This window comes from Terrapene carolina, unplaced genomic scaffold (assembly GCF_002925995.2).
Source record: "Terrapene carolina triunguis isolate 2854851 unplaced genomic scaffold, T_m_triunguis-2.0 Scaffold210, whole genome shotgun sequence".
Taxonomy (NCBI): Eukaryota; Metazoa; Chordata; order Testudines; family Emydidae; genus Terrapene; species Terrapene triunguis.
In genome coordinates, this window is record NW_020664561.1 from 6,584,624 (window position 1) to 6,601,275 (window position 16,652).

General features: G+C 42.6%; 1 protein-coding gene across 1 annotated transcript in view; it reads right to left on the reverse strand.

Moving 5' to 3' along the window:
- The window catches only part of LOC112107410 (uncharacterized protein C1orf112), a 34,372-nt gene that overhangs the window by 17,460 nt on the left and 260 nt on the right, over nt 1-16,652 (reverse strand). The window contains exons 2-11 of the mRNA XM_029912354.1: nt 14,122-14,161; nt 12,165-12,253; nt 10,730-10,834; nt 9,633-9,773; nt 8,287-8,449; nt 7,908-7,992; nt 7,197-7,335; nt 6,571-6,651; nt 4,438-4,502; nt 1,658-1,770 (exon numbers count right to left, since the gene is read on the reverse strand). Of these exons, the coding sequence (XP_029768214.1) occupies nt 1,658-1,770; nt 4,438-4,502; nt 6,571-6,651; nt 7,197-7,335; nt 7,908-7,992; nt 8,287-8,449; nt 9,633-9,773; nt 10,730-10,834; nt 12,165-12,253; nt 14,122-14,161 (1,021 nt within the window). The remainder of the gene's footprint in view (nt 1-1,657; nt 1,771-4,437; nt 4,503-6,570; nt 6,652-7,196; nt 7,336-7,907; nt 7,993-8,286; nt 8,450-9,632; nt 9,774-10,729; nt 10,835-12,164; nt 12,254-14,121; nt 14,162-16,652) is intronic.

A 16,652-nucleotide genomic window follows, 5' to 3' on the forward strand; every position in this document is an offset into this window, starting at 1 on the left:
GCGGATACAGACTAACACGGCTGCTACTCTGAAATCTATTATTGTGGAGTAACAGATCTATCAATACGAGCAAAGGGAAGCATAATTTTCATATCTAAAAATGTATTTTAAAATGGTGAGCATGTGTCTATATTCTGCCTTTAAACCGACTACTGAAGGCCTATATTTTATTAACCACAGTAAGAAAAACTCTCCAATCTGCTTCTGCTGAAAAATGGTAAAAGTGCATACAAAGAGGAATTTACTCAATAGGTGCACGAGTGGAAAACTTCAAAGGGAAACATTTGTAGGTTTAATTTGTTCCAGATGATGAGAGTACCAACATACTGGCCTGCAGGTTAGTGATAACAGGTTAACGCCATTTTGCTTTGCAGGAAATGAAAACTTAGGAAGATTAAGTGAGAAACAAAATATTAAAAAGAGATTGAGTCCAAAAAAAAAAAAAGAGGAAAGAGAGTGAGAGAAAGCAGCAGAGAGGGAGAGAGCATCAAGTGAAAACCTACTTGTCACATTCTGGGGTGCAATCCAGACCAGTGTGGGGTTCTGTCACCACCTGCCCTGCAAATTTGGGTGCCTCACAATGCTTTGCTGTTGTAGCTCCCAACCTGGGCCGCTCACAAACAGCAGGCAGGTCACCTCCTGAGTATGTGTGTGTTGCTGCAGTCTTGGTCCAGCATCTCTGACACCAGCAGCTTGTCAGCAAACACCAGCCACATACTGGCTTCCAGCAGTACTTGGTTACTACTTGCAGTGACCCCAAGACACTCCCAGTCCTGGATTGTCCCCAAAATGTGTGTTCTGCACTGTTCAGCCTCTCCGGGGCAGTTCAGATATTATCCAACAGTTTGCTACTTTAACTGGAGTTACCCAAACAGTTCAGTTTAAAGACAACACTGGATTACGTTTGGTTAAAAAATAAAAAGTTTATTTATCTACAAAGAGATAGATTTTAAGTGAGTACAAGTATAAATATTAAAGTCAGAAATGGTTACAAGAGAAATACAGATAAAATGCTTTCTAGTAGCTAAAACGAAACTAGTCTTGGTTCAAGGTAAAATCCTTATCCCAAGTTCCCAGCAACAGGGCTGACCAAATTCTCAGGTCACGATGCCCTCACCAAGTCAAAGAGCTGGTTCCTTTGTCTTCTTGGGTGAAAGAGAGAGCAAGAGAGAGATAGGGAGAGAAAGAAAGATATCCCTGGGGTGTTTTTGCCCCTCACTTTTATAGTCCAGTCACCCTTTGAGATGCATTTTCCGGAGGGTTACCCCTAGATAAATTTCCTTCCCACTGTGAGGACAGAGACATGGCATCTTGTGGTGAAAGAGGTTCCATGTTGTTGCTTGCTAAAACGCAGAGCAGGTCTACACTTAAAGCATTGCATTAGTGCAGCTGCGCCACTATAGCGCTTTGGTGATGACGCTACTATGCTGACGGGAGAGCTTCTCCTGGCGGCATAGTTAATCCACCTCCACGAAAGGCGGTATCTATGTTGACAGGAGAAGCCCTCCCATCGACATGGCTCTGTCTACACTGGTGTATAACTAACTGTATCGCTCCGGGGTGTGGCTTTTTCACACCCCTGAGTGATGTAGTTATACCAATGCAAATTCATAGTTATACCTGGCCGCAGATCAACCTGTTCCTGCCTCCCATTCACTGCCAAATGGCCACTTGATGGGTGATTTGCCAATCAACTTTGATGACACCAGGCTAGAGGTGTTAGCTTGTCCGTTGTCTCTAAGGAACAGGTTACCTCCTTCCCAGATTTGTCTGGTAAAAACATTTCAGTCATAATTTCAGTTTATGTTCACTACTTTACATATTATGTTGCTACACACATTTCACCATGATCTTTTGTACAAAGATTATTACAGTAGTGTGTAGGGTGTGAATACAGAGGTGCATTCGGTCACCCTACTAGTCTAAGAACAGGTCTACGTTACAGACCTGTATCTGGATAACTACGTCTCTCAGGGGTGCGAAAAATCTACACCCTGAGCAACAGTTATACCAATCTAACCCCCCGTGTAGACAGCACTATGTTGATGGGAGAGCTTCTCGCCTCAACATAGCTACTGCCTCTCGGGGAGGCGGATTAACTACACCAACAGAAGAAGCTGTCCTGTCAGCGTAGGAGCATCTTCACTTAAGCGCTGCAGCTGCACCAATGCAGCGTTTTAAGTGTAGGCTGCCTAAGAGGTAGGCCTAAAGTGTTTTGGGGTGGGGTTTTGTTTTGTTTTTTTTTAAGTTATGAATTTCTGCATCTCCCAGGACTGAAAGAACAGGTTTAACCAGCATCTCCCTGAGTGATTTTTTTTATAATGGTAGATGTTAAATTTTATTTCCACTTTGAAATTGGCATGGGCGTGGCAGTGTTCAGTGTTTCAGTTAAAACTTTTATGTATAAAAAATAAGAGTTGCAAAGATATGTTTTTCAAAACTAGAATGGCATAAAGGTGTAGGAAGTATAGGAAGGACTTTAGGGCTATTTGACACAGAGCTATCTACCAGCATAATTATATCGGTATAATTCCCCACGTGGACACTCTTACTCCCGCACCCCATGTCTGTCTGCTCTGATTAGATTGTAAACTCTTCTGGGTGGGAACTGTCTACTACTCTGTGTTTGTACAGTGCCTAGCACAATTGGGCCCCATTCTTCGCTGGCCCTTAGGCACTACCATACTAAACATGATTAATAACTATAGCGGTATAATTGTACCAGTAAATTTCCCCATGCAGACAAGCCCTTAGATACTACTAAGATGAGCATTATAAAAACAGATTACAAAGAGACTATGTAAAAATGGCACCTTCTTACTCAATAAATTTGCTCAGTTTTTAACACTTTCACTCCTGTAAGCCCTGCCAAGTCAGCACATGCAGAAGAGAGAGCGCATCATCAACAAAAATGATTAACTGAGAACGTGACCTTGCAATGAAATGTGCACAAGAGTCCATCTGCACCCAACTCACTGAAGGATCTGGGCTTAAATTCCAAGTGCAGCATCAAAATGTGCCCTCAATTACGCCTACATTATGCTATTTTCCTCATTGCCAGGGCAAACTGAATAAGTATCCTATCTCAGAGAAAAGTGACAAGCAATTTAAAGTCCATGATACTATGTATTGTCTGCAGAGCCGCAGCAAAGTGTGTTTCAGCAAGAATTAACCAGCCTGGCATCTTCCCTTTTTACAAGATTACAGTATAATACAGGGGTCGGCAACCTTTCAGAAGCAGTGTGCCGAGTCTTCATTTATTCACTCTAATTTAAGGTTTTGCGTGCCAGTAATACATTTTAACGTTTTTAGAAGGTCTCTTTCTATAAGTCTATAATATATAACTAAACTATTGTTGTATGTAAAGTAAATAAGGTTTTTTAAATGTTTAAGAAGCTTCATTTAAAATTAAATTAAAATGCAGAGCCCCCCGGACCGGTGGCCAGAACCCAGGCAGTGTGAGTGCCACTGAAAATCAGCTCGCGTGCCGCCTTCGGCATGCGTGCCATAGGTTGCCTACCCCTGGTATAATTCTAAGGCCTGAATGTTCTTTAGTGAAATTCTATTTTCAATCCCTCATTAAATTTGTTAAATAAATAAAAAAATCTGCTCAGGCTGAATATTTCCATGTTCGATCATAGTGAAAGAACTATTTTACAAAATAACTGTTGCTGAGGTGCATAAAATGTGGTTTATGTTTTCACCAGAATGCAACTAAAATAAACTAACTGTCCCACCACACACGTACTTTCAATTAAAAGGAGAAAGAGCAGGTGCCATTGTTAAGTGATTACGTAATAACAAACTCTGTCACAGTGCAAGCACCAAGCAGAACAGAACTATGGTTATTGTGGGACAATAATTATTTCCTAGCCTTTGTGGGGTTTAATTTAACCTTAATAGTGCATTAAATTTCTTTTGCACTTTACTTTTTTTAAAACAAAATGTTGCCTCGTTATTTCATTGCAGAGGCCCTGTGGAGTGAGTAATCACAAGAAAATCAGTAGTTAAGGGCTCCATCTGCACAGTAAGGTCTACCCAGGTAGATCCACTGATAGGATCTATTAGAAGAAAATGCAACAGAATGAGGAGTTTGGTAACATGTTGGTATTCATGGCACTGATTCCCTTTCTGGTGGCATTTGGAGGATAGGTTAAAATGACTAGTAGCTACACAAACAAACAGACCACACTAAAGCACCCAAAATAAGTTTCCCATGAGGAAATACAAATTTCTCTGACCTCCATACACCAAAGAAATTCTATACACAATTGCTATTTTACGTATAACAAATCAAAGAGTGACTGCTGCGATCTTTTATTTTTGCAAGTCTTGTAACGTTTGGAACTGCTGTAACTACGACAGACACTTTCAGAGCTGATACAGAGATATTCCACTGCAGTGGAATCAAAGAACTATTCTTTGTGGTTCACTTACCTATATATCTGAAGATACAGCTGGTGTAATCGACTGCAGGAATCAGAGAGGAAAGGAATAAATTCCTGCAAAAGCCACCAATTTTGAATGGTATTTTCAAAATGAAATAACGATTAAATATATTTTTCTTCTGCTTACTTGAATTTTGTTTTGAAATGCTTTATTATGAAGTCTAATTTTTAAAAGTTGTAGCCTGCTGTGATACATAGTGCAAAAGAAATGCAAAATGCACAACACATGACAAATTATCAAGTAAAATTATCATATGTTTCTCCTCTTTAGGAAGCTAAATGATAAGCTAAGGGTTTTCTTAAACTTCTTTTACAGGAGCAATAACCACAGTCAATCACAAACAAACAAAAATGCACTCTTCACATATTTTAAAGACTATTGATTCTATCCCATGCATAAACAAAAAGATAACTGACATTAACACAACAGACAAGGTGATTCTATACCTCATTATCTACTCTGCATTTGTTATTGCTATTTGGTGTGTTACTTAAATGGGTACCAAGAGGTTAAAATAAGAATATCAGAAGAAAGAGGTGGGGGGAGAAGGAAAGGACAGAGAGAAAGAGTAGGAAAGAGGAAAGAGGTTTTCTGTAGTTATCCCTAGGTAGGTGATAGGAGCTTGCAGAAAATCCCAGGAGAAGAAGAGTCCAGCCAGATTATTTATTTTTAAATCTCCTGCTCACATTTGCTTTAAGAGGGAGCTTAAGGTCTTTTTAAAGAGCAATCAAACACCAGAACTCACACATTCAGAGACAGCCTTACACCTTTTTCTGTGTAACAATTTTTCTCCACCCATCTCCATATGTAACTGATTCCTGTTCACCACTATTACACTGCTGCACAAGACTAGCCAGAGGATTTGTGGGGAGGGTTAGGAAGGGGATTCTCTTGGCTACATCCCAAACTTAACTACCCTATTTTATAAAAAGATGTTGGACAGTGATTGAGATCTTCAGGTATCGCCCCACCTCCAGCCTCCTGCTGCAGAAATGGAATCCAACTATTTGTGCTGGTGATATGGATAGTTGCCAACATCTAGACAAATGTTGCAAAGGGCAGTTGTTCAAGTAAGTTGGGGGTCTGTCGATCACTAGGCCCCAAAGCCACTGGTGAACCTGTTTCTCTCTCGCACCGTCACTTGGTAGATGTGTGTATTAATATCCCAATTTTGTAGACACGGAAACTATGGCACAGAGACAGGACTTGAATGAAGGAATCCTTTATTCTCAGTCGTGTACTTAATCCACTAGAACAGTGGTTTTCAACCTTTTTTCATTTGCAGACCCCTAAAAATTTTGAATGGAGACATGGACCCCCTTTGGAAATCTTAGACATAGTCTGTGGACCCCCATGGGTCTGCGGGCAACAGGTTGAAAACCACTGCACCAGACCATACTGCCTCTCATGCTATCAAATTCATCCTCCTAGTGGCAAATGATCATATTGGCTTCTCAGCAACTGAACAAGTTCAAATGAAGGCAGTCTGCTAGTAGGAAGCTGTTAGCGGCCCCGTAAAATCAGCAGCCTCCTGGGTGGAGCTACCTCCCTCAGCTGAGAACTAATCTGCGGCCCACACTGAAAAAAGTTGAGGGTCCTGTGGACAAATGCCAGCCCTGGGATGCTGGACGTGGGACCAGGAATATGTTGTGAACATTATGGATAAATCAGCAACAAGCTTACACCCCTCACAACTGTTTGTCTGTTTACATTTTCAAGGCAATATTGGTCCAGTGCCAACTGTGAGGGATAAGCACCCCTCTACTGACTCATCAATGCCAATGCCTGCTGCATCTCGCTGCTCCCATCCAGGTACAGTACTGACCCTGCTTAACGTGTGAAATCTGATGGAGTCAGAGAGCATGGTGTTCAGCTGGAAGAATACAGCAAGGCAGCTATTTAGCAAAGGATAGGCAGAAGTAGTGAACAGTATTAGGTATCCAAATTGTATTACATGTGAGATAATAAATCACAAGCAGGTAAGTATGGGTGTTAATTATGCCATCCAGATACCACAGTCATAAGTATGGTGTAGCAACACAAAATACTTGATCAGTGTGTCTATTTGCATAGTACAGAGTTAGTTTTATACTCACGTAGGACCCATATAATAAATCTTACCTTGATGTAGTGAACAAGAGAATTAGCAAAGAATCTACACAGTTTGACTGTCCTCTGGAACAACTTGTAGTCAGTGGTCTCCTATCAAAAAGGAAAGCAGCAATGAAAACACCATGGACAGACTAAGAAGATATCAAAGAAAGCAACATTGCAAGATACATTACTAACAGGGCTAGAAGCTTTATTTTGTTTGTTAAAGGAAGCTTGGATTCCACACAAACACAGCAGAAATTGGGGAAAACCCCTAAGAATGTGTGATGTCCCTGGAATCTCGAAACAATTTTTCACAGGAATCTTCAAAATTTAACTGTTATCTTTTAATTGACCTAGTGAAAGCAGCAGTATGTGAAATGAATGAGATTCCTGATAGAGTACTGGAGGAGCGGTGGGAGGGAGAATACTCTTTGTATCTACCCAAAGTATCCTGGATGCTAACCAGTGCTATCAGACTCCCTTTCAATGTGGTTTTTTAGAGAACCTTGTAAGCAATGTGAAGTACCTAGTGTGTAAAATGAGACTGTTTTTTCACCAATAACACTGCATAGCAAACATATCTATTTTTGCAGTGCTTCCTAACCCAACTCTTTCTCAAGCCCAAAAGTAGTTTTGGGGGATTGTTCATTCACCTGTGTCCCAGACAGCTTCATCTGCTCAGCCAGCTGCAAACAGGAATGGAACGAGAAGAGGGTGTCCTTGCACAGGCCACTGAGGATGTCCTTGTGTTTCAAATGGCTCTGTAGCAGGGAATGGTGCTTGAGGCTTTGCCTAAAAAAGCCAGACAGGAGCAGGATCAGATGCTTAATTGTCAGAAACAAATCAAGTGACAACAGGTCATCATGAGCACTATTCCACAGACCCTACTCTACTCTGTCTAGGCTCCTACACTGCACCCGTCACCATGGTATCTGAGTGCACTAATGCAGCGGTGTCCTGACAAATGCCAAGGAACTCAGAGACAGAACCATTCTTGTCCCATTGTGACTATTTATTGAAGCACAGAAGGGATACAGGATGCGTCAACAAGGTGACAGAATCTAATCCAACAGTGTCGGTGGAATTCCAATTCAGATCCTTGGGGAACACTTAAATCATAATATTGTATTTAGAATTTATTTCCTTAACACATTATAAAAAAGATAAAAGAGTGTTTCACTTTCTAACACAAGGCTCATAACTTTTTCCACTGAGAATGCATTACTGGTTGAACTTCAGTGGGAATCAGGGCCCCACCTCCCATAGGCACTTTTGAAAAGTCTAGCTTTAAACAAGTTATAAAACAGTGGCTCTAAAATACACTTGGGATACACAACAGCAACATTCAAAGTATTAAAACATACTTGATTATGAACTTCCATGTGTTGGCATGAAGGGCATGGTCCATGTTGGAAATGACAGAGCAGATCTCCAGCACAGTGTGGATCACTGCAGAGGGAACAGTAAGAGCAAACAAACACCGAGTTTAAATGGACCTGTATATTCAATGCCTGAAAAAAACCAAACACAGCTGTCACATCACTGCATTTGCAAAACCACTTCCAGTTCTGGAAAACTGACCAATTATAAGGTGCTGAACGCCCTTAACTCCCACTGAAGGCAACAGGAATTGAGGGTGCTCAACATCTAGCAGGAAGTGCGCTGCATTTTGGGGGATCAGGCCCACTGTCTGTAGAAAACAGGGGGCTGGGCAGGATAAAGAAACATCTTTCATATACACACCTGACACCATATCTACAATACTGTCCTCAGCAGAAGCAGATTCCATAGAGATCATATCAAGCAGCTCCATAAGCTGCTTTTGAAGAGAATAGGTCTCTTTAAACAGAGATTGCAGGAGGTCAGAAATCAAGTGCAGGCACTCACTGTACAGTGACTCGCTGTCCTGTAGGAAATGTGGGATTAGGGAGCATTAGAAAATGTCTGAGAATCAAGACCTGATGTTGCTCCTGCTGAAATCAATGGGAATTTTGTTACAAATGTCAATGGGCGCAGAATCAAGGCATACAAACATCTACTTCAACTCACACAACCAGCAAGAGCTGTAGATTTTAAATAGCCATCTGTGGTTACTATGCACGAAATACAAAATACCACTCACTTAGGGCCTGATCCAAAGACCAGTGAATCAGCAAGAGTCTTTCTAGTGATTTAACTGAACTTTGGATCAGACCATTGATGCATGACTCTAAAATCAGATTTCTACCAAAATCTAGGACCATACTTCATGACAAACATAGTTGTATCCCAAAAGTTTCCCAGTATGTTAAAGTATTTCTTAATAATAGATTGCCTACCGGAGGAGAAGTCCTTAGCAAGGTCTCACTGTGTAATTTGGCTCCATAAGTATTTAAAGGTTCTAATACGCAAGGAAGACAAGCTCAAAAGTGAAATTGATGCCAGTAGGATGGATGACAAATTACTATGTCTTATGATACTGGCACTGCTTATAGCAGGAAAGGTTTCAAGCACAACAATCAGTTTTCCTCCACGTGCAGGTGCTGTAAAATGCGACACCAACATGTTTTTATACATAACGCAAAGTATTTAATCCCAATCACAAGTCTGCCTTGAAATTTGTACTGAATCATAGGGTTAATATTAACACATCCATAATCACTTACACCTCTGCAAACCCACTGAAGACAATGGGCTTGCACAGGTGTCAATGAGGGCCTAATTAGTTAAACAACTTATTGGGCACAATACAGGAGTAACTGGGTGAAGTGTAATGGCCTGTGATGTACAGATCAGACTAGATAATCTAATGATCCCTTCTCATCTTAAACGGTATGAATTTAATCAGAAGAACCTTTATTACTGGTAATAATGCACAAGATGGAAATAACAGCTTGGCTTTCAGAGGCCACGCTGAGTTTGCAGGGCTGGCAGATGGAAAAGCCATCTTCATACTTGTAAACAGAGCACATTTGATCCAATATTGAGACAACAAATATGGAAAGCCACAAATGTAACTTTTCAAAGCAAAATCACATATCAAGGATTTTTTTAAATGATCTATAACTAGATCTAGAATAGTTTTTTCCCCTATTAATCCAGAGACCTACCTTGCAGTGCATAAATGTGTTTTTGATTACATAAAGAATGGAAGAGGGAAGGGTACGGATACTCTCTAGAGGCACAGGCTCCTGCAGGGTACAGATATGTCGCACACAACCCGTCAGAGTTTCCAGCAGCTGCAGCATAGTCTGCAAGTGAGATCATTATCATCATCATCATCACTGAAGGCACAATCTATAACAGTACACTGCAGCAGTTAATTCAAAAAGCAAAAATTATAAAGCAGCTCTTCCCTTGTGCATTTGGCTAAACTGTTCTCTGTCTTTTAGGACATTAGCAAACGGAAAAGTATTAGGAAGCCAGAAAGATGAATGAAGCTCTGTAAAAAAGACAGCAGCAGTTTCAGACCACAGCTTTTCTGTGATGTCATATTCTCTTTACGTGAGAATCATGTTTGTGACAGTATCAACTAACAGATCTTTCAAAGCACAGCTATACCCTAAAAAGTGATTATGAAAAAAATAGCACCTTCCTAAATACCGACTCTGCTCCTTGAGAGCATTTAGAACAACATCTGCTTGCCTTTTTTTTTTTTACACTACTATTTATTCCTGTTAGCACTGCTGACCCAATCCAGATCTTGGAGAAAAAAATTGATTCTATTCTGGCTTACACATGATCTACCAAATTTTTAACTCAAATCCAACTGAAGGCTAAATTTTGCCCTCAGTTACACTTTTGTAACATTAATGAATACAATGGAACTGCATGTGTGTCATTAAGGGCAGAATCTGGCCTGCAGAATCTTTATTACTGATGATGGAATATCATATAGAGTCAATGACAGATAAACATGAAGCCTCACAATGCAACATGATGAAAATCAAGACTAACAATGCTGAGGGTTGGAGGTCTAAGGCCCCAATCCTGGAAGTATTTATACACATGCTGAACTACCCTTTATCAACAGAAATATATGGACACTGCCTGACATATTCAAACTAGCTGCACTATGACAAATCCAGAATGGAATTTTACATTCAGCTGTTACTGGCACAAACACTTCACAAATCTCTCCACAGTTTTGGTAAAAAACATATAATCACCTAACCACTCCTCTTACAGCTCATTTCAATAGACTTACCTGTAAAACATTCCTCACCGCTTTGCATAATTCTATGTTCTGGCTGGTTAGTCCTTTGGCTTGACTGGATAATTCATACAACAAATCATCAAATAATTGTATTGCCTGTCAGAATAAAGCAAATTAAAATAAAACTGATATTATTAGACTCCAACATATATCCAGTATAAAACCAGGGCACCCATCATACATCCACTTTCATCTTTGGTATGGAGGTGTGGAATGCAGACACTTATGCTTCATAGCCTAGCTGTTTGAAGCAAGAAGTATTGCATGTCATAACCTGCAGTTTCCATAGGTCACAATTCTATTTAAGATGAGGGCAGATATCATGTGTTCTGTTATTACACAGAAATGAGTCTCTCTATAGTTAGTTTAAAGGAGCTTCCCATTTAATCTCCAACCCCAACTTTAACCAATATTATTAACAACATTACTACAAATTTTATAAAATAAATCATACTCTAGCACAGACTTTTCTTAAGTTTGGTTCAAATCAATCATTTTGGAGACAGAGAGTTTTGTTTTGTTTTAAAGGCAGTTTATTATTCTGAAAAGGTTTGGAGGTCATGTCATTTTGAAGATCTGTTTTTCTTTTGGTTGGTCTTGATGCCTTAGAGTTGTTAGTCGTGGAATTAGAAAGATATAAGCAGCTCTTTCCAAGCATATACAGAATGTTGCATCGCTGATGTGGTGAAATTACACAGGTTTAGGATATGCACATTATAAAGCAGTTCCTTTCTATGCTCTGAAAATCTGTTGAGGATGATTAATATTGGGGTAGGAACTGACCAGGAGCTCTTACAGACTTCCTGTTGTCTACAATCAGGGGTTCTAGGGAATTAAACTCCTACAGACAATGGGAGCTAGGCAACCCCTATTGTAGTCTCTTCTATTTCATTTAAAATGTGAATATTTAATTTAAGAATTTCAGTATAGCTATAATAAATAGGGAGTATTTCATGTTGTCAGGATTGACCATATCCTAGGTTAATTTGGCCTTACAGGTTATTTGTTACAAATACTTTGGTCTTCGGCCTTGCAATTAATTTAGCCAAAGAAGCACCCTCAAATTATAATAAATAAATAAATGATCATAATCATAATAATGTAATTCTGCATTTGCTTATCATCTGTTTTAATAGGTCAATTTTTCTCAAAACAGGCTTTTAAAATTCACTTTGTTATTGACTACATCATGCATAACATCACTGGCCCACTCTTCCTGCCATTGAAACCAACACTAAAAATCACAGGAGCAGGACTCAGGATATAAAATCATGAGACCATTTTAGAGTGAAAGGGAACGTATTTCAAACATTAGCTTGATTTCAAAACAAGAATTCTATCATACAAACTACTACAGACCTTGTAGTAACCAGATTTTTAGTATTGTATTGATGTTTGATTCTTCACATTACGGAAGACATCATACCTTGGGTAACACTTTTGAGAAAAAGGTTTGCTCTAATTCTGAAAGGTTGATATGAGGCAGAAACATTTCAGTCAGAATCCTCAGCACACCTGTGAAGCAAAATATTTGCAGTAAAGGAGAACACCATAAAATGATCAAAAAGATACCACTACCGAAGTCCCACTATAATAAAAATACTTGCAACTGCACAAGTATTCTTTCTGATGGTACAAGGGGACAGCAACCCTAACAAATAAACTGATAGCCTGAGAGGGTTAGGAGGGAAGGAAGGAATCCGACCCCACCCCCATAATAATGCCCATTTGGAGAGGTGCATAAATGTAGGGATCTTTACCTTCCCAGGAAGCAACGGTCTGATATACAGCACTATATAATACAGATAGGATACCAGGCCACAATGACTAGTAATTTGAATCACTATGACAACCCTTATAAATAAGCTTACTGTAGGCCAAAATCTAAGCATGGACAACACCTACTGAAGCTAATGGAAGTTGCAATTGAAACTGTATCCCTGTATATACATTCCCTTCCAGTTCCACCTCTCTTGGATGATCCTAACACATGCACTTTTAAAAAGAACAGCGGAGGCACTCGAGCAAACTTTTAAAAAATGGTTATCAGAGCTTCCCTAAACTGTCACCTACTGTCTGCATTTTCCTTTCCCCCATCCTTTACCAGAATATTTATAATACAAGTGATTGCCTTTCTAAGTAACCCGCAGATACCGTTACCACAATTTGGTTTTTGTGAGCTTAGAACAGAGGTGGGCAAACTACGGCCGGTGGGCCACATCCGGCCCATGGGACCCTCCTGCGCGGCCCCTGAGCTCCTGGGCCGGGAGGCTAGGCCCCGGCCCCTCCCCTGATGTTCCCCTCCCCCGCAGCCTCAGCTCGCCCCACCGCCACCACAATGCTCTGGGGGGGGTGGGGTGGGGGGGGGGGGGGGGGGGGAGGGCCTGCAAGCTTCTGGGGCAGCGCAGCTGCAGAGCCTGGCCTAACCTGGTACTCTATGCTGCGCAGTGCCGACAGTGTGGCTGGCTCCAGCCGGGCACCGCAGCTGTAGCGCCACCAGCCACTAGTGCTCCAGGCAGCGCGGTAAGGGGGCAGGGAGCGGGGGGGTTGGATAGAGGGCAGGGGAGCTGGGGGGGGGGGCAAGGCCAGGGGGGTCAGAGGATGGGGAACAGGGGGTTGAATGGGGGCAGGGGTCCCGGGGGGGCAGTCAGGAATGAGAGGGGGGATTGGATGGGCCGGTGGGGGGCAGTCAGGGGCAGGGGTTCCCAGGACAGTCAGGGAACAGAGAGAAGGGATGATTGGATGGGGCAGGGGTCCCGGGGGGGGCCGTCAGGAATGAGAGGAGGGGTTGGATGGGGCGGTGGGGGGCAGTCAGGGGCGGGGGTTCCAGGGGTGGTCAGGGGACAGGGAGCCAGGGGGGGTGGATGGGGCAGGAGTCCCAGGGGGGGCCGTCAGGGAACAGGGAGGGTTGGATGGGGCAGGAATCCCGGGGGGGCGGATAGGAGGTGGGGGCCGGGCCACGACCCCCACCCCTAACCGGCCCTCCATACAATTTCTGAAACACAATGCGACCCTCAGGCCAAAAAGTTTGCCCACCCCTGACTTAGAACCACTTCCATGCTGATGACAAATTGTGATACCAGTGTACAAATGAGACAGAAAGTGAAAAGAGATTCTATTTTTAATAAATACCCTAGCAATTATCAATGGCCCAAAAGGAAAAACAAGATCTTCACACACACACACACATGTATCTATTTCTCTTTTTGTTTTTAAGTTGTTCAGAATGTCTGTGATTGTTGAAGATTGTCTTACAAAACCAAGGAAGATTATGTTATAAAATAATTTGTAATTAACACAGGGGCTACAATACAATAATTGTAATACAAAATGACTTATAGGGAAGAGGCACTGTAACACCAAATAAAGTTGTCATAACTTACGAATATGCTCGGTCCAGTCGTCAGAATTTTGATACATAGAGTAAAAATGTTAAAGAAAAGAAACCCAAATATGTACTGAAGTACAGACTAATCCCACTATGGAAGATTCCAGTTCTGCAAACACTTAAAAGGATGTGGTAAATCAATGGCACTATTTCCATAGTAGCATCCACCATAAGCTTAAACCCTTGCAGGATTAGGATCAATATAAATATAACTATATACACACAGATACCTATTCAAAGTGAATTAGCACAAAAAAAATGTTACTTAACTACTTTAATCAAACACAAAAATGAATAGAATTTTATTTATAATTTTGAATTATTCCTACTTTCCAATGCATTCCAGTAACAGCACTCTCTAGCCTACTTTTAATTAGATTGTCTATATAAAAGATAGTATGCAGTGTAGTTGTAGTCGTGTAATGTTTCCAGGATATTAGAAAGACAAGGTGGGTGAGGTAATATCTTTATTGGACCAACTCCTGTTGGAGAGAGAAGCTTTTGAGCCACAGGTTCTTCAGGTCTGGTAAAGGAACTACCAGCAGCAAAAACACCCTATCGTCCCTGTGGGTGAACACTTTTCACAAAGCGTTCACTCGGTCTGCTGACTTATGTCCTCAACCTCAAAAGAAACCTGCACAATGCTTTCAAAAAATCATGGACCAAAGAGAGAGACTGTGGATTTACGATTTATTACAACAATCTGTAACCTATAAACCCCCTCCTTTGTCCTAGGACTGCAGAAGAGTAAACATGCCACTTTACCTTGAATGGTCCCTTACAATATGTGCTAACTACTTATGCTAAACAATCTGTTCCACCTTGCATTTTGCTGTGAGGCTGGCAGTTCCTTTCCCAGACCTGAAGAACAGCTCAAAAACTTGTCTCTGTCATCAACAGAAGTTGGTCCAATAAAAGATATTACCTCACCCACCTTGTCTCTCTACATAGAAGATTAACATTCAATAATTTTAAATAACTAAAAGTTGGTGCTCATAAGTTCTTTTACTCATCTTTTATAATTCAGTGTCAGAATTAGAATCTTCTTTTCACTGCAGTTTCCTTTTTACATGTTTATTCTTTTTAAATTGGATTTTCACTTTACTGCACTGCTGTTACATTTGCTAACCAGGCCCACATGTTCTTTATTTTCAGAACTCTGTGATACTCTGTTATTTTTATTTTGGTAACCTCATTTTTAGAAAAGTTAAACTGAAAAGCCATGACCCTGAAAGCCGCTCTGCGAGGGGGAGTCCCGCACTCATACAGAGCCCTGAAGGGGCTTAACAGTTTGAGGAGTCAGTGGAATAAGTGTGCAAAAACTAAACACAATACACTGCGATGGGAGTAGGGAGGAAGTCAGAGAAACCGAGCGACAAGTGGTAGCTAAGTGGTAGGTTGGAGAACAGGGTAAGAAAGGCTGCACACAGTGATGGGTGCCTGGCAGTTGGAAACCAACAGTGCTGGGCAATGGAGACCCTGCATTAACCCATCAACCTTATGGCTGCCCCAATGCCGCCCACCAGCTACCCCACATCAGCTCTCATCAGTGCACAGACACCCGCCCTATCCCTGCCCCCAACACCTGCAACTCTGCCCCTGTGCCACCCCATCAGCACCTGACACCAGTTCCATTCCTGTCCCAGCAACACCCCACAGCACTCTGGCCCCAGCAACACCCCCCAGTGCCCTGGCTCCAGCCCTGCCCCAGTGAAACCCCCCAGCATCCCAGCCTCACTGCAGTGACATCCTGCAGCACCCCAGTGACACCCTACAGAGCCTCAGTCCCAGCAACACCCTGCAGCACCTCAGCCCCATCCCTGCTTCACTGGCACCCTGCAGAGCCTCAGCCCCACCCCAGTGCCCCATCCCTGCCAGCTACCCGACTGACACCCCACAGTACTCACAGCCCCATTCCTGCCCCACTGACACCCTGCATTGCCCAGTCCCACCCATGACACCCCACAGCACTCACAGCCCCAGTCCTGCCCCAATCAGGGCCGGCTCCAGGCACCAGCCTGGCAAGCAGGTGCTTGGGGCGGCCACTCCGGAGTGGGGTGGCACGTCCAGCTATTCGGCGGCAATTTGGCGGACGGTCCCTCACTCCCACTCGGAGCGAAGGACCTCCTGCGAATTGCCGCCGCAGATCGCGATCGCGGCTTTTTTTTTTTTTTTGCTGCTTGGGGCGGTCAAAACCCTGGAGCCGGCCCTGGCCCCAATGACACCCTGCATCGCCCCAGCACTGCCCCAGTGACACCCTACCGCACTCACAGCCCCATTCCTGCCCCTCTGACACCCTGCATCGCCCAGCCCCACCCCAGTGACACCCCACAGCACTCACAGCCCCAGCCCTGCCCCACTGACACCCTGCATCGCCCAGCCCCACCCCAGTGACACCCTACCGCACTCACAGCCCCATTCCTGCCCCACTGACACCCCGCATCGCCCAGTGACACCCCACAGCACTCACAGCCCCAGTCCTGCCCCACTGACACCCTGCATCGCCCAGCCCCACCCCAGTGACAC